This window comes from Pelodiscus sinensis, chromosome 14, assembly GCF_052426305.1.
Source record: "Pelodiscus sinensis isolate ZL-2025 chromosome 14, ASM5242630v1, whole genome shotgun sequence".
NCBI lineage: Eukaryota > Metazoa > Chordata > Testudines > Trionychidae > Pelodiscus > Pelodiscus sinensis.
This window is the reverse complement of record NC_143065.1, coordinates 7,947,294-7,973,879: the sequence shown is the minus strand read 5'-3', so window position 1 is coordinate 7,973,879 and position 26,586 is coordinate 7,947,294. Positions and strand designations below refer to the sequence as shown.

The 26,586-nt window shown below is 42.1% G+C and overlaps 1 protein-coding gene across 1 annotated transcript in view; it reads right to left on the bottom strand.

Moving 5' to 3' along the window:
* Positions 1 to 9: 9 nt before the first annotated feature.
* Positions 10 to 26,586, bottom strand: part of NPTN (neuroplastin) — a 70,511-nt gene continuing 43,934 nt past the window's right edge. The window contains exons 4-8 of the mRNA XM_075897570.2: positions 18,215 to 18,348; positions 14,813 to 15,086; positions 2,383 to 2,404; positions 1,475 to 1,551; positions 10 to 1,065 (exon numbers count right to left, since the gene is read on the bottom strand). Coding sequence (XP_075753685.2) covers positions 1,491 to 1,551; positions 2,383 to 2,404; positions 14,813 to 15,086; positions 18,215 to 18,348 — 491 coding nt within the window. The 3' untranslated portion in view covers positions 10 to 1,065; positions 1,475 to 1,490. The remainder of the gene's footprint in view (positions 1,066 to 1,474; positions 1,552 to 2,382; positions 2,405 to 14,812; positions 15,087 to 18,214; positions 18,349 to 26,586) is intronic.

Sequence of the window (26,586 nt, the reverse complement as noted above, 5' to 3'; positions counted from 1 at the left end):
ATTTGAGAGTATTTTTTTGTCAGTGTTTTATTTTTAAAAACAGGTGAATCCACTTTTTATACATCATTGCACATCAACAAATACACAGAACACAAGTTCATGCATCTACATTTATGCACGGCATGTGAACGCTGTTAGGTCTGTAATTCTACAATCAATCTTCAAATCAACATGAGAAATTACAGTGTCAAACTTAAGAATATATCTAGTTGCATAGAATATCACCATGCTGTAACATTTCAACATCATTTAAAACAAAAGTAAATTATAAAAGTTTGCCTGAATTGAATGTACAAGAATATGTTGAACACATCAGTGCAAAAGGATTTGAGAATTTACATGATTTAACCAAAAAAAAAAACACCCCACTTAAAAAGCAATCTCATATATATATATATATATTTATAAACTGAAGTTTTTACTACAATTAATCAACACAGACTGTTCCAGCTTTCAAAGTCTTTGATTATAGGACACCCAAAATCTTTCTATATTGGTTAAGCCCTTAAAATAAATTCAATTTATATTACTCCTCTAAGTACCAGAACAGTATAATTCTCTCATCTCTCAGACATACAATATAAGGAATGAATATCAGCAGCTTAAAAATGAAACACTTACTGTATTTTGGTTTTCCTCTTCCCAAAAAATATAAATATATACTGTATATATTTTTAGGTTTTGCTGTACTTTACAAAAAGTTATCACTAGATGGCAGCAGTGCATTTTAGAGATTTGCCAATTTAACAGCTACATTAAGAAAGTAAATGATGGTGCATGCATGATTTGACTTTTTACTTCTAACACTGAAATATCTTGGGGGGAGGAAGCAACACTCACAGCACATCAAGCCCAAGGTAGTTTACACCTTCTACACTGAAGCATTGTTAAAATGTATCTGGGTATGTCATCCTTACAGGACAGGCTAAATAAGGCATGCTTTTTTAGACAGTCATTGTTGCTCACTTGAAAAGAAAAATCAAATAGAACTGGAGTTCTAGAACCAAGAGTTCCAACCATTAATTTCGCAGGTTATATTGCCATCAGTCTCTCAGATTTAAAGCTCTGTGGAAAGAGAAAATTGATAAGAAAGGTTTTAATCAATGATTAATACCACCCTGAATACAGTATGCCATAGTGCACATAATAAAACTGCTAGTGTCAGATTTGCTATTAAGATAAAGGCTTTTCTAGTTTCAACCTGTAAAACATCAGTTTCATACCATATCTACAGAAATTATATTATATTACATTATATTTTTAGGGTGGGGGGGTCGGGGGGGGGGGCGAATTTACTTTGCCACTAAGGCCGTAAGTGCTGCACAGGTAAGAATCATGATAGCATTTGACTAATGTTGTGTGAATATGCATTAATTACCATTCCTAGGCTATTATGGCAGGGATCGTTTATAAAAATCCGTGGGCAGTGTATCCTTTTCAGTAATGTATGGAAGAGTAAAAATGTCATACTTACATTATACGCATTGTTTTTAATTTGTGTTTCTCTGGCGTAAGTTTTTATCTTTGTGATTGTTCGTAGAGTTGCTTTTCCTTTAGAAGAGAAAAAGTTACATTATCAACAATTTTTTGTAACAGCAGCATGGTTAAGAGACAAGTTGCTCACAAGAATGCAGTATTGTAGGCATGTTGGTCTCAAGAGACAAGTTGGGTGAGGTAATACCCTTTATTAGACCAACTTCTAGTGGGGAAGACAATCTTATACACTCTAAACTCAAAAGCTTGTCTGAGTGCATAAGCTTGTCTCCCCAATGGAAATTGGCGTAATAAAAGGTATTACCTCACGCACCTTATCTTTAAGTCATTCAAAGATAAGAGCCAAGAGAACACCTGTCTTGAATAATCTTGTGAAATCAGCAAAAGCAAATATTCACAACACTTGCTTTTGCAGGAAGGTTCTTGCAATATAATTTCCCTTACCGAAATGAAGTAGAAGATTTGGAGCACAAACACGAGTGAAAATCAGCAGGTTTTATTTGTAAGAGTATTTACAAATATTTTTGCTGTATTTTTCCAGCTTTATGATTAAGCCCTTCATCTCTCTCACATTATCTGATTTTGTATTGCTCTTCCTGGTTGGGGAAGGAAAACCAAACTAGGTGGCCTTAACCCACAGGTTCTTTGGGGCAGGAAGTATTTTTTTTATTTGTATAAATACCTTCTAGCACAATATGTCAATCCCCACTAGAAATCCAGAGTGTTACAATACAAATGGTAATTGCTATTATGCCTAAATCTAGGTTTCATGCATTACAAAATCCCATAAAACCACCAAGCTCTTCCATGAAGTAATTTTAAGCTACATATTCAGTAATAGTGCCTGAACTACAAAGCCTTTCAATATACTCAGATAAAAGTACTTACATTGGCCCAGCTGGTTCATCATCTGCAGCAGAAGTCCCACCGTGATCCAATGAAAAATAAAAAAAGGAAGGAAAAAGAGGTGTCAGTTTCTGTTTAAAGTCTAGCTGGACAGTGAACAGCAAACTGATCTATCTACAGCGTTAAAGGCCATTCCACTTGGTAGTGCAAAGGTTCATGAAGTTATTTTTCTGGATTCAGGTTTTAATGGCAAATATGTTGTTTCAATGGTTTGAGTTAACACTTTGAATGCTCGTCATGAAGAACTGCAACTGTAGTGGACAGATAGTTGCAATATGGTCATACTCATCTTGTCCCCAAGTTCCAGTGGTTCAATCTTATAAATTAGATGAGAAGACAAACCAACATTTCAGTTGTAAAATCCTGCTGTGTGTTTTCTTGAATTAATTTTATTTTTAAAAACAAAAAAACCCCACACATTCATCAACTCTTGATGGGCAAGTACCAGTATATACATAAGAGGTATATACCATAGCTTCTCCCCCAAGAATGATACAACCCATTTCATGTTCCCTTTTTCCACATCACATTGAACCAGTTTTTGGGGGAGCTGGAAGCTGCAATACTTTAATGTAGTGTAAACAAAAGCAGTCCTTGCATAGTAGCAAGCACTGTGCATGTGTGTATCAGGACAGGACTCATGTAAAATACTGGGGAATGGTGTTGCAACTCCCCTTGAGACAACAGACTTCAGCTACAAACAGACTTGACAGCACTGATCTGCCTGTGTCTCTCGGCAAAAATGCCAGAAAAAACGCTGCATTGTTTAGAAATTAAAAAACAATTTGTTTTGTTTCAACATATGCACTTTCATGAACAATTTAATATTGTATAAATGCCTTATTTTGCTCCCAGGCTGCACTAGAGAAAATAGTAATTGGGAACCTTTAAACGGTGTTATAACAATTAATTCGCCAGGTTGTGTTATTGCATCTTATAGGACTGCTGTTGAGGAGCAATCATTTAATCCATTGTTTTAAAGCATTTTTTTTTTTTAATATATATATAAAGGTGGAATTTTTTTCACTGAAGTCTTTAGGAAACTCTCAGCAGGATTCCACAAGGGGGCTAAGTGCACATGAAGCAGTTATGGAAATTACAGTCTTAACAGTGTAGGCATCTGCATGAGCACACACTAGGAGTAATGTCTGTCAAAAATAGGACATTACTCCACCTGTACCTTCCAGGCAACGGATAGGCAAAGCCACCGCCAGCACAAACAGTGACCGGAACAAAAAAATATTTCAAAAAAATAAAGAACTAACCACAAACCAACAGCTTTACAGCCAAAGTAACACACTAGCGACACACTAGTGTCCACAGAAGTCCATCACTAGCAACAATGCACTATCGAGACAAGGTACAAAGAAAACTATGACTAGTAAGGACAACCAGACATCAATGTGCTGTATATACAGTGGAGATATACAGAGACATATCCAGGAACTGAAACACAAAGCACAATAGAGTAAAAACTAAGTTCTGCCTGCACACACATCTTTCGATTCCTACAAAAATTTCAAAACAGACAGCGCTACATACTCTACAAACTATACACTGCATGGGAACTTTTTAATGGAATCGGACAGACGGTGAGTCCTTAGTTTTTAATATTTAAGGATTAGTATGGTTAGTAATGCCCTATATAAGCCAACATTCTACATCAGTTGTAATCTCAGCCTTCTACAAATATAATGAACATCTCAGGGAGTTTAGTTGCTAGACTTCAGAAACATAAAACTATACTATTGGGATGCAAGCCATCCCTTGTTATGGTAACCATTCTGTGATCTTAACTAAAATACATGTAGCATGGATGCAAATTCCAGATGAATAGTTTAAGTGTTAGACTAACATTTTTCTGATTTATAAAGGCTACCAGCAGATGTTGTCCTAGCAAAGATCTAGAAACTGAAGGAGCTGTGTCTGTAAGAACAGTTACAGTTAGGCACAAACAGACTATCTTCTTCCTTCCACCCATCTATATTCTATAACTTCAATAAAATGAAATTAAAATGCCTATGTATGTCACTAGCTTGTTGTTCAGCCATTTAACTGCTGAAAAAGCCTCCCCTGTACAGTACAATACAGTACAGACAAAGGACCAAAACCCTAATAAAGAAATCAGAGGGGGAACAGAACTACAGAAAACTAAGTACAAAATTAAGAGTAAATAAAGATTAAAAACAGCAAACTGAAATCCAAATTAGTTGTGAACGTGAATGAAGAAACTTTAAGAAAAGTGTTAACATTATGAACTGTGCATCGTATAGACTGAAGCGGAGATTAAACAAACTCCAAAGCATGCAGATCTCTCACTTACCACCATTTTTAAAAGGGTATGATGCAATTGAGGGGGGAAAAAAAAGAAGTCATAGTAACCGACAAATATCAATATAACCCGAAAGCCTCATGTCAGAGGTCTGCTCTAGTAAGTGTCTCCAACTCATTAGTATTTGAATCAATGGTCAGAGAAGATAAGAACATGTCTCTTCATTTCATTCAAATGTGTGGGGTGATAGTGCTGTGCCAGGCTCTTGAAAAAAACATCAGTCAATCTTCAATTTCACAAATTGCTACACTACTCCCCTCCCTCTTCAGGAATTTGTTACTTAATCTGGAGGCAGATTCCAGTGAATCATTGTTTATTTAATTCAAGATTAATAAACCTTGCTTGTGGGTAAATGATTATTTTCTTAACATTGTCCTGTTGAAAAGTTTACAACCTCTAGTGTCTAAGTCTCAGAGGGGGTGGTAACCCTGTTAGTCTGTACTACAAAAGCTTAAAAAACAATAATGTTCCTATAGCACCTTAGAGACTAACCAAAAATATACATAGATCTATAATTACAGATCAATATATATTTTGGTTAGTCTCTAAGGTGCTACAAGACCATTGTTTTTAAAGTTTTTCTAGTATCTATAGCTAGCTAGCCCTCCTGCATGGAGCCATGTACATGCTAATAGAGCTAAGGTCACATTTGTAGTATGAGGAATGAACAGAGAAACTAATATAATTCAGTTCTAATTTCCTTGTCTGTCACTATCAACATTACATTTTCTCAGTTTAATTTCTCATATTATCCAGTTATTGTGTGTGTGTTTAAGGGAAGTATGTTTGAGTGCAGTATGTTGGAACAGTTACACTAGAGTGCCCTATTTAGTACTAGATTAATATTTAGTGTGGCCTTTTGTGTTGCTGTAATGCAGACATTACAAAATTTAACATGTCTGATATTCTCAGCATATAGTTTCCTAATAGGAACAACTTAAATTACACCCAGGAGGCTCATTGAGAACTAATTTCCAAAGCTGAATTTTGTTTTAAAAAGTTAAATATTTTTCACCCTCAAAAGTTCATTTTGCTGCTGAATATCCCTTTATCTAATGTAATTCATACTGCTTCTGTTTAATGTTTCACTGAAGTGAATGAACGAGGAAGTTTCAAAGAAAAGCAGCAGCATAAGAAATGAATATCATAGATCAGAGTCACAGGGCAGCAGTCAATTCTGCTCCCTTACCCCATTTCAGAAAAATAGTTGTGGCCCAAACTTATGCCTAATTTAATCTCAAGTACTTTTTTTTCTTCTTTTAAAATGAGTAGTCTGTTCCACTTGGAAGTCTAGTTTTATAATGGAACTGCTCATAAAACTTAGCAGCTCCATAAAAATGTCTACAAAAGGAAGTACACAAGTGCAAAGCTGCTTTAACATTTTGCCTTTCCAAGAAGAGAAATCAAAACAATCTAATGGGAAATGTGAACATTCTACTTCCAGAGGGCTTTAGACTTTATTGGTACAATTTAAATCTTTGTATTTTATTCCTCAGCTTCCAAAAAACACATGATCAGTACTTGGGATGATCTGACGACTTCCAAAATACAGGATAATATTGCGTACTTAAAAACGAGCAATTTTCTGGAGATATGCAAGCTTTAGAAGAGCTGTACATGAAAACCCTTATTAACTGTCAAGGGCTTCTGTTATACACAAAGATTTAGAGGCAACACTTACAGACACTAAGTCTGAATTTTGCAATAAGAATTATTTTCATATGATTTTTCTATCACGCTACATGACCAATAGGAAAATGGGATAAAAGACTCATGGGCAGCATAAACTGAACATTACTGAAGAGTTCATATACCAAAAAACAATCAATCAATCTGAAATGGAATGTAGGCATAAAATTAGATTGATTAGAAAACATAAGACCAAGAGTGGTCAAATCAGGTATAGAATGAATTTTGTTCCGATAAACAGTATCTATCAAACACATACAGTGCTAAATGGCAAAACCCTTGCAGAGTAATTCCATTTGGCTGTCACTGTGCTACAGTGATCCTCAGCTGCAGGTATAGCTAACTCCTGGGTGTTTGACACTTTTCACCCTTGGTAAGGTTAGGTGTGGAGGACAGAGGTGAAGAAGGGCAGTAGAATTTTTTAAAAAACTTTTACAAGATAAACCATTTCAGTGAAATATACACTTTTGTTCTTTAAATTACTACTTACAGTAATAACAGTAGCAGAGAAAAGCAAGAAAAATGAGAATTAGAAAAAATGTGGGGTAATGGAATGCAACTGCTGCACAACTAGAGCAGAAATAGTTATGAAAATAGTTTACTTCTGAGTAAGCTGAGCAATGAAAAAGGAAGAAAGAAGGCACATGTTATAACAACGAAGTTATTTCATGGTTTAAACTAAAGATTATGTAGAAAATGGATTTGGAAGTAAAAACTTAACTTGCTACATTCTTGGGCAGAAATGTAACCAAGGAGCTTTTACTTTCTACTTACCCATGAACACACACTTAAAAATTTAATTGCCAAGTAAAACATTTTCTTAATTTTAAAGCCTCTGAAATATCACAAAGGTCACAATGGCTGATCTCTCTCTGACTGTCATTACAGTCTAAAAAAAAAAAAAAAGCAGCTTAAACCACCATGGCCGAGGGAAAAGGGGATGGGGGCTATTTGCCCCCTTTCGTTGTAAAGTGACCTCCAATATCTGCTGGGCAAAACAAATCAGAACTTCCTTATTGAATACTGGATTTTGATCATATATGCCATGAAGTGTCAACACTCTTGGCCTGGACTTGCTATTTGATTTTTCAACAGCCCCTGATGTGAGAGCCTGTGACCGATAACTATTTGCAAAAAGAAATGCATTGATGCCATGTGGAAAGAAAGTTGTGAAGGCGGCCAAGCACAGTCCCCTCCTTCCAGCATACAAGGAGGAAGCAATGAGTTCATTCAGCAAGTAAATAAATGTTCACTGCAAGAACCTCTTATTGTGGGATCTGAAGGATACTTGGCATAAGCAAGGCAGTATGGCAAAAATTGTAAGAACTCAGACACTGTATTCACATTTCCAGTTGGGAATAGTTTTCTCTGGATTCAGAGACTGGTTTTCCTCTTTGTTATGCAGCAGCAGCAAAGGGGTAAACAACTTGAGTATGTCAGGAAAGAAATAATGGGGCTTTATACTACAGGCAGTCCCCAGGTTACGTACAAGATAGGGACTGTAGGTTTGTTCTTAAGTTGAATTTGTATGTAAGTCGGAACTGGTACATATTGTAGGGGAAACTCTAACCAAACATTTCTCCAGAGCTCAGTTTTATTCTCCCACACCTCACTTCCCTCAGTCCTTTATTCTCAAGCTGAGGTGTCTGCTGAGAAAAGCCACTCCACGTCTCCCTGGTCTGCTGGGGGGAAGCAGCTAGTGCGGGGTTGCCTCACCCCGTTTGTAAGTAGGGGTCTGATGTAAGTCGGATCCATGTAACCCGGGGACTGCCTGTACTTTCTTCTCCTTTTCCTTGGAATGGGAGACATGATTCACTTAAATGCTAAAAGCTATGTTCTCATGCAGTGCCAAGGCTACTGAGAAGGGAACTCACGTCAAGAAATGTAAAGACTGTCTTCTTTGGTCTATGTAGAGAGTTGTGTGTGTTTTAATATCAGCACCAGCTGCATTTGTATGTATCCTGGCAACACCAATAGGGGCAATGGACTGGGTCTTCCTCATTCATCAAGTAGCCAATCTGGGGAAGAACTTAAAATCTTCCTTTTCAACACGGATACTCCCTGCCCCTATTCCTTCTTTATCAAAGTATGCCCTTGCACTAAGAGCTCTTGGATCTGTGTTGTTTGAGAAGCTGGTTTAGTCTCTTGAGATACAGAATATGGCATAACTTTCCACACCTCTGAAGAACTGAATCTCAAGTATACTCTTACTCCTATTGCCTGGGAAGAGGAGGCCGATTTCTGGAAGATGACAGTGGGCTAGGGTAATGAGAGGGAGGGAAATTCTGATATACTCCTGAACTAGTAGGAAAATTCAAGAGTTTGAAGTAATCCTGCTCCAGCTGTTTTGTCAGGCTTTGTGCCCTGTAAAAAGAAAGTTGCAAGAATATGGCCCTGGTGACTTTCCTTGTAATAGGAAATTTTCTAGTGGAGGAAAAAAAAGAAGTTTCTTTCTCCTCAAGAAGGAATATAAGAGATCTCATTTGCATTCAGCTTCAGATGTGTCAAGGAAAGAAATTAACATTTCTGAGATCTGCTTCAAGAGAGTCCAGCAAGTTACTAAAAAGCCTTGGCTCTGAACTAGCACAGAGCAGATCGGAAGGTTGACTATAGATGAAAGTCTGGTATGCTGGGACACTCAGACTGTTTACTACTAGCAGCCCCTGGAGAAGCCAAAATAGGTAGCCAGGAGCAACCAAGACTGTCTGTATAGATCTCAGTGAACTATGAGGCGGACAGTTTTCAAGTGAAGACACAAGTGGCCATATCACTCCAAGTGTTCTGCTGACTGCCTCTCCTACTTGCCACTTCACAGGAAAATCTGTTAGGAATGTGACACCAGTCACTCTATCCTGCAATAAAATAGCCCAAACTCAAGAAAGGAGGCAGCTTATGGAGTCTGTGGAAAGGTTTTTGGTAGATCTGATAGTGAGACAGCCAAAGGCACTCCCTGAAGACCTTCATGCCACCAACCCCACCCCCCCATTTAGCTAAGCCAGGAAGGACAAGCACCTTCACTGATTACAGCTATAATACAGTTTAAACCTCTAGTTCAGCAGCTGGGTACCTGAACGGTTCCAAAAGAGGGAATATTCTGGATCACAGGAGGTCAATATTTGTCTAACAGCATTAGCAACACTTTCACTGTTTACTGGGATGTTAAAGGACATTTAGGGATAAATTAGAGCTAAACTACAGCACACAAAGAGCCACTGGTGGCCGTAAAACTTAATGGGACTGCAAAAAACTTGGCCACGACCATAAAAAGTGAACATCCGGATAATTAATATCATTCCAGACGATGGCTGTGTCTGGATGAGAGAGTTTCAACCTGTATCATTACATGGGGAAGATAGCCAGGAACCAAGTGTATGTCTACACTACAAAGTTAATTCGAACTAACAGCCGTTAGTTCGAATTAACTTTCATAGGCACTATACAGGCAAACCGCTAGTTTGAACTTAATTTGAACTAGCGGAGCGCTTAATTCGAACTAGGTAAACATCATTCTACGAGGACTAACGCCTAGTTCGAATTAAGGGCTATGTAGCCACTTAATTCGAACTAGTGGGAGGCTAGCCCTTCCCAGCTTGCCCTGGTGGCCACTCTGGGCACAACCAGGGAAACTTGTCTGCCCCCCTCCCGGCCCTGGAGCCCTTAAAGCAGCACGGTCTGGCTACGATGCCCGTGCCAGGTGCAAGCCTGCCAGTAGACCCTGCACTTAGCATGGCACGAGCCAGCCACCCGCTGCCACCCAGCCCTCCGCCTCTTCCCGGGACCAAGCTGGCAGCTCCCAGGAGCCTGCCTGGGACCGCAAGAGGCGGGCGCCCGCCTGGTCTAGTGCGGAGATCATGGACCTCATCCAGGTTTGGGGGGAGGTCTCCAACGTCCACGACGTCCGCACTAGGCACAGGAAAGTGGCCGTCTAGGGCAGGATAGCTGCCAGCCTGGCCACCCAAGAGCAGGTTTGCATGAAAATCAAGGTGGTCCAGTGAGACCCCCGACCCTGAGCCCTGAGCTTAGAATGGCCGTACTCGGTCAGACCAAAGGTCCATCTAGCCTAGTAGCCTGTCTGCCGACAGCGGACAACACTAAGTACCCTGGAGGGGATGGACTGAAGACAATGACCAAGCTATTTGTCTCGTGCCATCCATCTCCAGCCTTCCACAAACAGAGGCCAGGGACACCATTTCTACCCACTAGCTAATACCACTCCATGGACCCAACCTCCATGACTTTATCTAACTTCTCTTTAAACTCTGTTCTAGTTCTAGCCTTCACAGCCTCCTGCGGCAAGGAGTTCCACAGGTTGACTATTTGCCTTGTGAAGAAGAACTGTGTTATTAGTTTGAAGCCTGCTACCCATTCATTTCATTTGGTGGCCTCTATCATATCCCCCCTCAGTCTCCTCTTTTGTAAGCTGAAAACTCCCAGTCTCTTTAGCCTCTCTTCATATGGGACCTGTTCCAAACCCCTGATAATTTTAGTTGCCCTTTTCGGAACCCTTTCCAAGGCCATAATATCTTTTCTGGGGTGAGGAGATCACATCTGTACACAGTACTGAAGATATGGCGTACCATAGTTTTATACTTCCCCTCCTCTTTCTTCCCCTGGCTTCCCCCTTCCAGCTCCCTCCTCCCAGGTTTCCCCCTCCCCTTCCCATCCTCTCTTTCCCTCGCCCACCTTCTTTTCCCAGGCTCCCCCAGTTTGGTTAAATAAAGAGAGTTTCTATTTTTGAACACACGTGTCCTTTATTTTTTACGTCAGGAAGAGAGGCTAGGGAGGGGTAAGTGGAAGGAGGTGAGGGAGGAATGGGGTACGAGCCCCCGATGGGGAGGACTGGGGTGGCTCTGCAGTCTCCTCGGGGTGGAAACTCTCCTGCAGACCCCTGACTGACCCCCCCCCCCCCCCCGGACGGCAGCCTGGGGCAAGTGCAGCCGGGCTGATGGCCGAGTGTGGGCACTCATGGCACCAAGCCAGGACTGTTTTGCTGTCCCTCATCGAGGCAGACAAGCAAGCAGGGAACCCTGAGAACTGTCTGTCCGGGGGGGAGGAAGGGGGAAGGGTCGGGTCCCTTTAAGCACAGCCCTCAGCTAGCCTGAGACAGCAGCTCCACGCTCTAAGTCCTAACCTGATGCCCTGCTGGCACTGCTTCCGGCCAGCCTTAACTTCTGTTCAGGGTCCGCTCAATGGGGACATGCTAATTCGAACTAGTTTTTAGGTCTAGATGCACTAGTTCGAATTAGCTTAGTTCGAATTAACTAATTCGAATTAAGTTAGTTCGAATTAGCGCTGTAGTGTAGACATACCCCAAGTGATTTAGGACTACACAGGTCAAAACCAACACCTTAAAACAGACCCAAGAAAATAAATGGATAGCCACTGCAGATTAGGGATCACAGTTGTGTTGCCAGGTGTTAAAATAATCAGTTAGAGGAAGATGCATTAATGAAATGCTACAAAATTATCTGGCATATAGTACACAAGGGTCAATATTAACTTTTATAGCAGGATAAATACAACTCTTTAGCACTTAGACAGGAATGTGGGAAGAGTATGATATTTCATTATTTTTAGATGTAATTGATAGTTCAGTGCAAATGGCTCTCACAAAAGCATAGTTGATGTTCAACTTTAACTTTCACATTTTATGATGTTAGTGTTCAAAGGAGCAGTCAGTTTAAAAACTGCTTCTCAAATATTTTGTTTAATATAACTGAAAGCTCAAAGATCAGTGACTTCTGGTTCTTCACTTTAACATGTACATGTGACAGCACTGTGTGTACAGTCACTTCCCCTTACTTGTGTTGGTCTTTTCCATAGTAGCAGCAAAGAAAAATGTTATGGTATGACTATAAAAGCACAGGACTAGCCAGGATACTCCAGGACACGTCTGACCCAAAACTTAACTGTCAATTGAGTGGTTTTCAAGCTGATGGACTTCCTTTATCTAGGTAGCCATAATGACACACACATATGTAGATACTTAAATTTAATTTCCTCCCCTAGAAAAGGAAGTGGAAAGAGGGAGAAGAGGAACCTCTCCAAGGCCTCAAGTTTACATGGCTTGAGAACAGCCAATAAAACCAGCAAATTCAATTCTCAACTTTCTAGCTCACCATTACCAGAATGTCTCCACTGAAGATGATTTTGGATTCTTCAGGCATTTGAAAAGAATGGCCAAACCAAATGAGAACACTTCATGATAGCTTAAGTTCAATCATCATTTTAGGTGAACACTTAATGAATTTAAGATAATATTACAAATGCTTGTAACTTGACAAAATTAAAACCAATTTCCAAGACTGTTTCCATACCAAACAGCAAGTGTTAATTTTACTGTAACCGTGGTCAGCCCTCATTAGATAAAGGGTCTCGCAGTACAATGAATTATGAAAGGCCACCAATGGAAAAGATAGGATTATATCACAGGCTATTTTGGCTCCCACCAACTGCATAAACAAAGAGGTTTGTAAACACAGAAAGAGACTAGTAAAAAAGAGTTTTAAAAATAAAAGTTTATCATCACACATGTAAAGTTTTGTGGGCTGGTTTATAGCCACCTTGTGGGATTAGAGTTTTATACTGCCACCCATAACTACACTATCAGTGAGTATGCATCACTGTGTAATTATTTTATGCCCCATGCACATTTCTAGCAAGCTTAGCAAAGTCTCTGTACCTGCTTTGTAGGCGTTTTTACATTCACATAACTTGGTTGAACTAAAGCAAGCTTTCTAAGAATCCAGTATGCATTTCTCTTGATCAGACTAAAATTTTCCAGCCTCTGCTATTTTGATACAAGACTCTTTATAATAAAAAAATATTAATTAAGACTTCCGGTTCTCTACAGTATTACTCCGTTATGGTAGAGCTATTTTCGTTCCAACTTTGCAGAGAAGTTAATCATTGGGCTCAGAAGTGTTCACCCCAGTAGGCGAAGATCTGAAGACCTATGAATAATCAGTTATACTTCCCCAGCTACAGTACACTGGAGCATTGTGGTATCTGTCTAATACATGAGAAGGATTCTCCAGTATTATAAAATGATAATGAATTATGATATGGGCATGGTCACTTATACACCTGATCCATTACTTGCATCCTTCGCCTGAGCAATAAGTTCTTCACTAGGACTCCTTGGGTAAGAAGCTTTTGACTGACAACACTGTAAACAACTGGTTGTTACATTAAAGTCTGTCTCATACACCAGCTTCTCTGAAACTGTCCTCCTTCCTTAAAGATAGGGAGAATAGTGTAAAGAGCTCAAATAGGATAAAATAAAAACTACCTTTCTAAGTACTGTACAAATATTAACTAATAAATCATACCACCAGCATGGAAGGCATATAACCTAGTTCCTTTAAACTTAGAATTTAAGCCAATGGACAGAGCTAGACTAAAATCTCCAAAACATGCCTTTTTTACATTATGTAACATCAATTATATAAAACACACTGTTAAACACATTGCAGATGCTTTCAGCAGAGACCAGGATATAAAAAACCCCTCAGATTATGAGACCAGAGTCTTATTTAAATCTCAGAAATGAATGTCCCCCTGTGGTCCTTCAAAGTCAAAACTGAGATCTCTTTAATGTGACTTGAAAACCTATCCCTGCATGTTGCTCAGTCCCACACAGTTTGCCATAGTTAGAAGGATACACCATGAACTCAGGTCAATTTATTCTCCTGTGCTGCATGACTCAAGTGTCAGATCTAAGAGCTGGAACCAGGAAGAAAGATGGATGTTCTACCAGTTTTAAAATGAACATTTCAAAGATCCTGTAGTAACTGTCCACCTAGTCCAAGGCTACTCAACACACAATTCGTGGGCCATGGATGGGATCCTTTGAACATGGCTTCCACAACAGCGAGTCAATATAACCGTCTTCTATTTATATGCATTTTAGTAGTTAAATTCCTGGACTGTCATTGCCCCTTAAAAGTGCTGCCATATGGATAGAAATCAGGTAAATATTACATTTTATTAACATCAACAGAACTGACTTAAATGGGACCTGCGTGTTGTGTAGTCTTGCCTTAATCTTTGTATTCATGCCCATCAACATGAAAGAAGTTAGCTGCATATATATTTGCATGCATATGCAGCCACTCTTAAGCTGCGGCACTCAGCATGTGCTGTGACTATCATTGTGGCCCCCAGCGCTTCCAAAGTTGAGTAGCCCTGACCTAGTCCATGGCATGAGGAATCTGGGACAAGCAAAGATAGGAATTCATGCAATGACTGTGCACTAACTACTGTGAAGAGCCTAGTATTTGGAGAGAAAACAGCTGCAGAAATGAAAGTTTACAGAACTCTTCATGGATTGCAGTGCATATTTTCTCCCAATGACTTAAGTTCTACAAGTGGCTTTGAGAAGACTCTTACCGTCTGGGACTTCATCTGGTCGCTTCCTCTTCTCATAAACCACTATGATAACAATAAGGATGATAATTTCTGCCAGTATGCCCAAGAAGGGCCAGAGGGGGGCTAAGTGGCTGCGCACTCGCAGGATGGTGGTGGCAGAGGTAGTACCAATTGTATTGGTTGCATTGCACTCATAATCGCCAGGATCCTCACTTATCTGGAGGTTTGTGATACTCAGCTCAGTGTAATTGTCTTTATTTGTAATGAAGAATCGGCCAGAGGAGTTGTTGATTTCCTGTAAAAAGAAGAAAGGGAACAGAGGGGGATGGGAACTCTTGAGTAAGCCCAAGTGATAAGTTGTCAGAGTAGAGCTACAGTGCAAAGAAAAACCTGTGCCAGCAAATCTCAGAGGTAAAGTCAATTGAATAGTAGTGTAGACATTCCTACGTGGGCAGCAGCCCAGACCATGAAATTTGTCAAGGGGGAGGGGGTCTTGGCGCCCAGAGGGAACATCCACACTATTATTTACTATGAGGCTTGCTGCTGCATACCGTCCCCCCACCTTTGCAGTATACATATACAGTTTCCATTCAGTAATTGTGCCGCCTGAGAAAATTTAAAGGGAATCTTGTAAAAGCAAAGAGGTTTACTTCAGAATATTCAACAGCTTGAGTCCAATGTTAGTACTCTGTCTTAAACTCCTTAAATGTAGAGAGAGCTAAAGTCAGTCTACAGAGCATGCACTTCAAATGCAGCTCTGCTCTGAAAGGAATACAAAAATGGCATCTTAAATCAGCAGACTTTGCTCACTGGAATGACAAAAATTATACGACTTTCTTTTTTAAAAACTGTCAGGCACTCAACAAGAACACAGCCATGATCATATAAACAGAATTCTTTTCTGGCTTGTGCATCAGTGAAACTATCAAATCCCAATTGTCAACTCTAAGGGTATGTCTCCAGTATAGGTGCATCAACGCTGCAGCAATCAATCTACAGGAGTCAATTTAGTAGGTTTAGTGAAGACCCATTGAATTGGCCACCGAAAGTGCTCCTGTTGACTCCAGTATTCCAATGGAACAAGAAGCTTAAGGTAAACAGACACCACAATAAGTTGACTTATAGTGCATCATCTCCAGCTACGATATTCACGAGGTTGACTTTACCCCGCAGTGCAGACCTGCCCTAAGCAATAAGCTTGCACAGATTTTGCTAAACATCAGAAATTACTATGAATTATGTGAAATTTGCAAGGCTAGTGAGTAAAATACATTCTGATCTGATAGTCATGTGAAGCTGCACATTTTTTCTATGGGTATGTCTACACTGCCACCCTAGTTCGAACTAGGGTGGCTAATGTAGGCATTCGAAGTTGCACATGAAGCCCGGGATTTAAATATCCCAGCCTTCATTTGCATCTTGCCGGGCGCCGCCATTTTTAAATCCCCCTTAGTGTGGACTTCGTGCCCGCGGCACGGAGTAGGTAGTTCGAATTAGGCTCTCTAATTCGAACTACTGTTACTCCTCGTGGAACGAGGTGTACCAGTAGTTCAAATTTGAGAGTCTAATTCGAACTACCTACTCAGTTCCGCTTGTAGCCGCGGGCACGGAGTCCTCACTAAGGGGGATTTAAAAATGACGGCGCCCAGCAAGATGCAAATGAAGCCCGGGATATTTAAATCCCGGGCTTCATTTGCAACTTCGAATGCCTACATTAGCCACCCTAGTTTGAACTAGGGTGGCAGTGTAGACATACCCCCTGTCATTTTTATCAAGTCACTTCTGAGAGTAGCCTAGTTGGGTCTCTGGACTCAGATTGGGGGGAGGGGGAGGAGTGAGGGGAGGAGGGGGGAGAATGCTGCTGTTCTATGATGCATTTGCTGAGTATCATTTTTCCATTTAAAATGTATAGATTCTATTACTTGGGTTCAGATCCATCTGAAGTCAATGCACAGTTCGTTAAGTCATTTGCAAGTATGGGTGTCTAGTAGATGTATGCCCACTCTGTGCCAGGGATGAAAGATCTCACCTTTGACATATAAGTCTGCTCCTTAAAATTACATCATCATCTAATTGGGCCCTTTTACCTCAAAGAGTTATGTTCTAATGTGACTTAGATCATAAGCAAAGTGCTGATTGAGTATTGCCTCAATCTAACCTATAGAAGGATTCTGTCACATTGTAGATTCTGCAGCTAACTTGGCAAACACTTTTAGTGCTGCAATTTAGGGTTAAGGTGCAAGTGTAGAGTTTGGAGGGAAAGGGACCTAGGACTGGATATACAAGAAACACTACAAGTTAGGATTGATGCGCATCAGATTCAGTTGCATCACGTCCAGTTTAGACTTCGTTTCTCTGGAAAACCAAAAACAGGTCTATCATGTAGCTTTCACCGTCAAAGAAATCGTAGGGAAATTTTCACTTCAATTCATTCTATTATGGGTATATCGTGATGTTCTTTCTATATACAAGCATGTTTGTAACTCATAGGCAAAGTGAAGAAGCCAGGACTATCTATGATCTCAACACTTACTAAATCTTTTGCCTAAGAGACCAATATCCACATAGAAAAATATGATTGCCAAACTTACACCAACTCTCACAGTGAATCTAATGAGTCAGCTTCATAATTAAAAAAAAAATCAATCTACATTAGTAGATATCATGGGAAAACACTTGTTTGCACTGTTTTGGATGATGCTTCGCCCATCCAGGAATGGCTTGTGTTACTGTTTTTATTAATTACCACCATTGCAATAAAATGCACCTATACTACAATAGTACAGAATGCGCATAAGATTAAAGCAGCCAGTGACATCAACATTCATCTTGCATTTTAATATAGATATGACTAAGCTTAGCTGTAGCTTCTCACATGTGAATGCCAAGGGTCATTTCTTTACATGCTATAATCGGAAGACTGGCTTTCAAGGGTAACTGGAGATTCTGCTTAGAATGGAAGTCAGTGATAAAATCTGAATACAATTTCTCTCTGATTAATGGGTTCTAAGAATACAAAAAACAGATCTGAAGGGACTTTCACAATGCATCCTGTTCAAGTTACCCACTGCAAATTACACCATCCTTCCATGTTCTTGGCAGTTCGCTTAGTGGTCACACCCAGCAGCAATGTAACAAGCAGCTTTGTTTGCACAGGAATGGAGAACAGAAACAAAGGAGACAATTTTTTTAAAGCTATCAGTATTTCAGCTACAAACTTTAAGCAGAATTACTTTACTAAAGAAATCATTTCAACTTCAGTGAGGTAGATTCAAACAGACGCCTTCCTACTGAAATCAGTTCTTCAAAGAAGTTACAAGGCATTAGTGTGCCCTAACACTGGGAAATAAAGATTCTGTCTCCTATCAGAAACTTCAGCAGGCTAATTCAGGCCTACATATTCACATTATGGCTCTCACTCACCACAAATACTCCATTGACCTTCTTCCGCCATACCCAGTCAGGATAGGGGAAGCCCACAGACTTGCAATACATGATTGCCTCTTGTCCTTCATTTTTGTTCTCACTTCGCTTGTGGACAGTGATATCAGGAACAGCTACAAAACACAAAAAGAAGTTCTGCATTTACAAACCATTTCTTTCTAGAGAGTGTTTATTTCAAGCTCTGAGAGCTTGAACAGATACTTTAATTATAAAATCCCCAAAGTGGCAAAGATGAGCAGAGTCATCAGGGTTTTGACCATGAAAGCTCATGATACGATTTTTTTTGATAGGTGCTACAGGACAACTCGTTTCTAAATAACACTGTTACCATCTCTTTGCCAGTTTTGCCACTGCAGCCTGTTGCACTGTAACACCTTGAGAGATTAGAATGGATCAGTGGACTGCCTGAGCTGACCCTTCACTTGGCAGATGGGTTGGTGTGTAACGGACCACCACCTTTAGAGCCATTCACTTGCTAGCCTAATTATGTTACACGTGGCCTGCTATGTGACTGCTGGGCAGTGATCTGTTAATCCTGCCACATCCCAGCCAACTGCTCCAGCAGTGGACCCCAGAAACTGGACATTATTCCAGGTCTCACTCAAGTGCAAAGATTCCTTTGCCACTTTCTCCTTCCACTCTCCACAGAAGGGTAGAAAACCTGAGTTCCACATAGCACACATGCAGCTGACAGTGAGTTTAGGAAGCTAGATATATTTGATTATTCAAGTCAGTTCAGCAAGTGAATAAACAAGACCTCCAAAATGACTGGTCAGCAGAAACTGAATCTGCTCTTTACTGGCAAATAATGCAGTTTATTGTGAAAATACTTCTCAGCCACAATGAGAAGCATCTAGTATCAGATGACAGTTCTTTTGCCCTATACCACTCAAGCAGTATTTCCTATTGTTTAAATGGGCTGCTTGTATAAGGCTAGGTTTCTCAAGTTCTGTTTGGAAGGGAAAGAGACAAATTGATCCTATTTATTTGTAAGACGCGAGATCAGAATAGTAGATCGAGGTCACTGCAAGACCCAAGCTAGTATCTCCTTCCAGAGAAGGAACCAATCAGCTGATTTTTATTGCTAGGGCAGCATCACAGGTGTGCTCCCATTCAGATAGTTTTTGGCACTTAAATAGCAGTTCTCATTAAAGCCTTTACAAGCATTAATCCTACTAGACAGAGTTGCACAGAGATTGTCCATCTAGAACATGGGAGAAAAAAAAATTAATGGCTTGCTCAAGGCCACTCAGCAAGTTCAGTGGCAGACTCAGGCTTTGGAGTCAGGAACCCCTGACTCCCAGTTCCACATTCTTGAGTGACCAAAACATGCTGCTACCTTCCAGCAGATATGATGCATAGCTATTACTGCATAGGATTTGTTTAGTACAGCCGGTTACACTGGCTACAACCCCTAGGAAAGGTAAACGTTAACCCAGAAGTCCCTGAACTGCGGAGCATGCCTTCCCGGGGGTGGAAAATACAAAGAAACAAAGGGAGGGCACATCTGGGGCCTGAGCCAACCCCTATGGGGGGGGAGGGGGAGGGAAGAAGAGACAGGGAAAGGAGCAGCTCAACTCTACCCCTGGGCCAATTGCCGGCCCTGCAGCCAGGCCTTTCCTGGCTGCTGACCCCTCACTTCACTAACAGCCCCACCGCTATCCGAGGCCCCACCTCAGTTCCTCACACCATCTGTGCCCCCCCCCACCCAGGCCCCTCTCCTGGCCCCAGCACCAGGAACACAAGGTAAAAAGTTTGGGGGCCACTGAGTTAACCTGAAAAAGGCTCACTCTCCAATAGAGGAATACTGGCAACTAGATTTTTTTTATTATTATTATTTACAAATATGAAGAAGTTCTGCAAGTTTCTGGTCCCCATTTTAAGTAGGATGCTCTAAGAGTTTAAAAACAATCCTTTAAAACAGTAAAGGGGTTTTCACCTCTGATTTCAATGTAGTCTCTTCAGCAGGGAAAAACTGCTTATTTATACAGGATAAACCATGAGACTGTCCCTTGGACGCAATCTATCAAATGCACAAAAACTAAAGAAGGGTGCTAGCAACATTTTCCTCGCTCAGTTATAGTGATTCCAGGCATTACCTGAGACCATGATCGGCACTAAACAGTCAGAAAACGGGAAAGAGGGGGTTTCCATGTTGAAGAAACTCTGAACAGCTACAAGAAAACTCTGTGCGCTCTGCACAGCCATGGAGTGATACTAGGCTCACTGCCCACTTACAATCTCCTCTGTGGACACACCACAGTCTCCAGCAGGAATAAGGAGTCTCCTCTACTGGGTGAAAGTCCAGTTCTCAGAGCAGAGCTCTAAAGGGGGGTAGACAATAGACAAGGGCCTGTGCAGCATGTCAGAACCATCATGGGCCACTCAGTTGACACACAGGTCACCTCCTTCCTGCTAAATTGGAAGCTAGCAACAGGGAAATGAAGCTAAGGCCAAGCAGTCATGGTGAGCCCTAAAGACATTCCTGTGTTGGGCACCAAGAATGTGAGATGCAGGGATTACATCTCACTTCACAAAATAGAACAGGCAGGAGGGAGGAGCAGAAGAGAAAAGCTAGCAGGTGACAAGGTGACAGTTCCAAAGCTGAAATCACAGGATTATTGAGTGACTGTAAATTACTCCCATTAGGAAAAGGAGAAACAGGATTCATCGGCTTAAACAGCAACCTCTCCATCTGTCAGCACAAAGCTTTTCACAGCCATATATCAGAAAGAAAGCAAAAGGCAAGTCTTGCAGAGGAGGAAGGTGCAGTCAATGAACATTGCTAATGCTGACCCACTTTTACTGCAGCAACCACCTGTTGAGGAATAAGGAGGGGAGGGGCAGAAGAGAAGTTTCTAGGATGATCACTCTAGCTGCAAGGTGACCTGGAACTCTGCTGGAGTCAGGAGATAATTACATTCCTTTAAGGAGAGGACATTTGTGCTGGGTTACCCAAAGACAGCATATGTGACAAGGATACATTCTACTTTACTGCTGGAGGTAGTTACGCAACAGCCATTTCTAATCCCGCTAGACAAAGACTATTTCTAGCATGCAGCCTCGCAAGGAAGCATGACATGCAATATTAATATTCCAGAGCCTCCTGTGCCAGCTGGTGTTCAGCTCTGGCTGAGCCATTAACCCAATGCTTATTCTGCCCAAGTGGCTTGGCCAACTGGCAGTTGTATTTTAATGGGCAGATTGCAATTAAGCAGCACAGACCACACTGGTTCACATCAACCAGGGATTTAGCAACAGAATCCTAGAAATGTAGGGCTGGAAGGGACCAAGGGAGATCATCTAGTCCAGCCTCCTGCACTGAGGCAGGAGCGAGTAAACCTGGACTATTCCTGACAGGTGTTTGTCCAGCCTGTACTTAAAAACCACAAGTGATAGGGATTCCACAACCTCCTTGGAAAGCCTGTTCCAGAACTATTTAGTTTTTCCTAATATCCATCCTAACTCTGCCTTTCTACTGATTAAGCCATTATTTCTTGTCCTATGTTCTCAGGACACTGAAAACAATTGATCACTGAGCTCCAAATGTATTTGAAGACTTTTATGATGTCTTCCTTCCTTCCCTTCCTCCCCCCCCCCCCCCCCCCCCCCCCGTCATCTTTCCTTGAGACTAAATGTGTCCAGATGATTTAACCTTTCTTCATAGGTCAGGTTTTCTAAACTACTTTTGTTGCGCTCCTCTGGACTCTAGAAAAAAATGTGGACAAAATAAAGTGTCACTCCCAGCTTTGGACACAGTACTCCAGTGGAGGCTTCATCAAATGCGAAGTACAGTGAAAGAATGACCTCTTGTGTTTTACATACATGCTTGTTAATCCACCCAAGAAATACATTTGCTTTTTTGCAATTGCATCACCCAATGGTGACCCATTCAATTTGTGATCTACTGTAGTTCTCTTCAGCAGCACTACGACTTCTGGTCATCGAGCCTAGGGCAGAGCTTGCTGCCTGCTGCTGCTGCTCCAGCCCCTGCTGCCTCCCCAGCTACCACTCCTCCTCCCCCTCCCGCTTCTTCCTCCCCACCTTCCCCACACCCCCAAGGACACCAAGGCCCCCACACTCATGGTGCTCGGAGACAGTTGGGCCAGCAAGACCCCCAACCCTGAGCCTTTCCTCTTTGGCCCATTGCCTCCCCCCTGCCAGCTCCCTCCTCCCAGGTTTCCCCCTCTACCCTCCCCTCTCCAACCTTCTTTCACCCCAGTTTCATCCCCTACCCCCCACCCCAGTTTTGTTCAATAAAGAGGCTTTGTTGTAATGAACACGTCTTTTATTGTACAGCAGGAAGGGGGGTTAGGGAGGAGTAAGTGGAAGGACATGAGGGAGGAATGAGGCACAAGTCCCCACTGGGGCACACTAGGGAGACTGTTACTGCCTGCAGAATGTGCTGCCAGGTTCTCAACAACACGTCCAGGAGAAGCACCAGGGTGCCCAGGAGCGGCTCCGGCTCCATGCTGCAGAGTGCTGTGATGTCCTGAGTGAGGTCAACCAGAGCGCACAGAGAAAAAAAAAAATCAGCGAGGTAGGCAAGCAAGCAGGGAAACCTTAGAACCAGCTATCGGGGGGGAAGGGGGGGTGTCCCTTTAAGCACAGGTCTCAGATAACCTCAAGCAGCAACCTCAAGCAGCAGCCACACAAGGTTGGCTGACCTGATGCCCTGCCAGAACCAGTTCTGGCCGGCCTTAAATGCGATTCAGCATCCTATCAGTGTGGATGCATTATTTCAAAATGCATTTTGTGTGTAGACACGTTATTTCGAAATAACTATTTCCAAATAAAATACAGGACAATGTAGCACTTTAAAGACTAACAAGATGGTTTATTAGATGATGAGCTTTCGTGGGCCAGACCCACTTCCTCAGATCAAATAGTGGAAGAAAATAGTCACAGCCATATGTACCAAAGGATACAATTAAAAAAAATGATCACATATGAAAAGGACAAATCACATTTCAGAACAGAAGGAGGATGCGGGGGGGAAGAAGGTGAATGCCTGTGAGTTAATGATATTAGAAGTGGGGAAGGGTAGATGTCTGTGAGTTAATAGTATTAGAGGTGATAATTGGGGAAGCTATCTTTGTAATGGGTAAGATAGCTGGAGTCTACATTCACCACAGCTACATTTCCATCACTATTTCCAAATAAGATATTTCAAAACAACACTGTAGTGTAGATGTACCCTCAGTTCCTTCTCTACCACAGAACACATTGTTAAGAGCTCTGAAGTCAAAGGGGGAGGATAGTGGAGCAACCAACCGGGACACACATCTCAAAAAATCATTACTGCTCAACTGAGTAACTTCTTCAAAGCAAGTCCCATGGGGTACTCCATTGTACAGTACTTCTGATGGAGGGGTGGGGCTTTGGAGCAAAGTCTAATACAAATGATAATACAGCAGAGCCAAATATGGCACTGGATGCTAACTCACGGGCAATGTTCAGCAAATGGCCAAGACGCTGCTCTGCATACCTCTGTGATGGGAATGTTTTGGAGAAAAGATTCCTTTCTGTGCCGGCAGCCTATGGAAAGAGTTTAAACTCTGGATGGAGATTGAAGATTGTGGTTATGATAGCTATAGGTAATGCAGTCCAATATCCATCTAGAGAGTCTTTTCTTAAGAGTTTCAGGAGCCTTTCGATTTCTCTGCAATAGAAAGGAAGTGTCCAGGACACTGTTTCTAAACCTGATTCCAGAGCTTGCTGCTTTCCTAAACTGTGTCAGATCTTGAGGAGGCATGCCAGTCCACTGAAGAACACTGATCTAGGAGATTTTCTGAAAGATTTAGTGCTATCCAAACAGAAGGCCAACGCTCTTCTGACATCAAGTGTATGTAACATGGACTCGCTCATGTCCTATGCCCTTCCCATCTGTATGTTTAACAGCAGCACCAGTACTTGAGCCTATGGCCTCATCAGTTCCCAGGTGTCAACTTGGCTGTGGATCTCTTTCCTGGTCAGTATTTTTCATCTGGAACCTGCTTTTTTGGATTTTTCTGAGAGGAGTCATTCGATTTCTTCCTTGCAGCCAGGGAAGAATGCTGCACGGAGAGGCTGATGCCACTGGGCTTGTCAGGACAGCGTGCAGAGAAAAGTTCCAGGTCTGGAGGCTGCTCCAAGTGAACATTCCACTGTGAGGAGTCTGAACTTCAGTTCACCGTTTCTTCTTGCCTTTGATTTTAATTCCAGGCAGAAAGGGCACGTGTGTGGTACATGGAACTTGAAGGCAGCCAATGCAGCATGAATAGCTATTACTGACTAAGAGCTTCTCTGCAGGACAGACCGCATTCAAATCCAGGTAGCCAGGCGCACCCTTTTCAGGCTTCACTTCCCAAAGGGAAGAGATTGGGGAGTGGGGGGGGCCCTAAGGACAGGGAGATAATTTTTTTTGTTTTCAAATACAAATAATTAACCTAACTGCAACACTTCTAGCAACACCATCATCGGGGAATGAAATTCACAAATCATTTTTCACTTGGACTCAAAGCTCTCTCTCAGGCCAAAGGCAGAGGAGTGTGGCGCAGTGCTAGATAGCCCAGGGAGAGAACATGTGTGGGTGAGACACTGCTAAAAGTACCCAGCCAGACACAGAGGTAGGTACACCTGCAGTAAACAGCCACAGATACTACTCAGCCCGTTAGGGTAAAGACCCAGGTTACGCATCTTTTTAAATTCCTAGGAAGATTTAAGTCTAGTCCTCCACCCCGGTTCTGTTCCTGCTGCAGTGTAGGCGCTTGCCCCGCTCCTCCCGGTGCTCCAGCTGAGCATTGGCAGCAGGGTTGGTCGGGAGCTTGCTCCACTCCACTTGCCTGGCGCTCCTGCCAAGGTGTGGAGTCAGGTGCTTGCAAGCCCCTAGGCCCTGATCCCAGTCCCTGGCAGGAGCGACCACTGGGCAGGGGGAGCAGGGCAAGCGCCGCACCCTATTGTGCTCCCCAGCTGCAGCATTGGGCAGTGGGGCAAGCCCCTGTGCCCCGACCCCACTCTCCCACAGGAGCTCCTAGCGAGCAGAGCAGGACACGCCCCATCCCCCTCCCCAGCAGGAAGAAAGGGACAAGGCACAAGCAGCTGATGGGGAAGAGGAGCAGAACAGGTGGAGGATGCACATTTTTATGGGGTCCCCCTATCTAGAGCATCTCCTCCTCTCTCCCCCAAGGCTAATGGGGGGGGGAGGAAGAGGCAGCCCCATTGCTTCTATCTCCACCCTCATTGCCTACCCACCTGAGCCATCCTGGCAATGTCACTGGGTACAAGCCAAACACTTAACCTACATCTAAAATACTGCAGCTGGACCACTGTAGCCCCTCAGGGAGTATGCTGTCTATGCTGATGAAAGGGGTCCTCCAACAGATGTAGGTAACCGAGCTCCCTAACAACAGCAACAAGATTAATAGGAGAATTTTCCTGGCCACACCAAAGATAGGTTGGCTTAACTGCATCACTCAGGGATGTGGATTTTCATACCTCAATTTCCACACAGTTCTAAGACATTGGTTGTGCAGTTAAACTAACTCTCCTAAATCCAGTCCTGCATGGTCACTACATAGGAAATCTAATTTATAGTGGACAAAGTTATCAGTTTTCCTTCAACTTAAAAAAAAAAAAAAAAAAAAAAGGTGCTGGCCACAGTTTGCAGGATATTTAGCAGTTCTCATCCTCCCCAAGTCGGCTTGCAGACGTTTAATGCTTACTGATCTAGGAATGATCATCATGACATTGCCAGAAGTGCCTTCAGTAAAGGGTCAGTGAGTCCTCTCAAGTTACTGGCTGCTGTGCAATCAGCAAGCATAGCTTCTCCTGAGAACGGCGCTCAATGGCCATTCATTTATAATTGGTACTGACTGATTAAATACTGGTGGCTGAGCAATTATTCATGACGAGCCGTTATAGAATTAACTATTTTTCTACCTCTATCCTTTGTACCGATGATTCATTCCAGAAGATAAAAGAGTTTTCCCTGTGAAACCACAACCCTGTTTCTGCCGCTCCTCAGTAGCACAGGTTTCCCTGTCTGTAACTGTCCTTGAGCAGCACAATGACAACCCTTCTGGGGCATGCACTGCCCCATGCTGCATCTTTAGACAGAGTGCTCTAGGCTTGCCATCTTTTGCCCCTTCACAAAGCAAAAGCAGCTTCTTTTCTCTCTGGGAACAGTTTGTAAGGGTCACCCCCAAGAGCAGCCTAATTCCAAGGGTACTTTAAGTAAAGCAATAATTATTTAGAAAGTTAAGTGAAGTCACAGTAAATCAAGAATAAGAGGTATAAAATCATAGCCAGTCTAAATCCTGGGGAACAGGCTCACTAAACAGGGCACAACCTTCTATTTAACTTGATTCAAG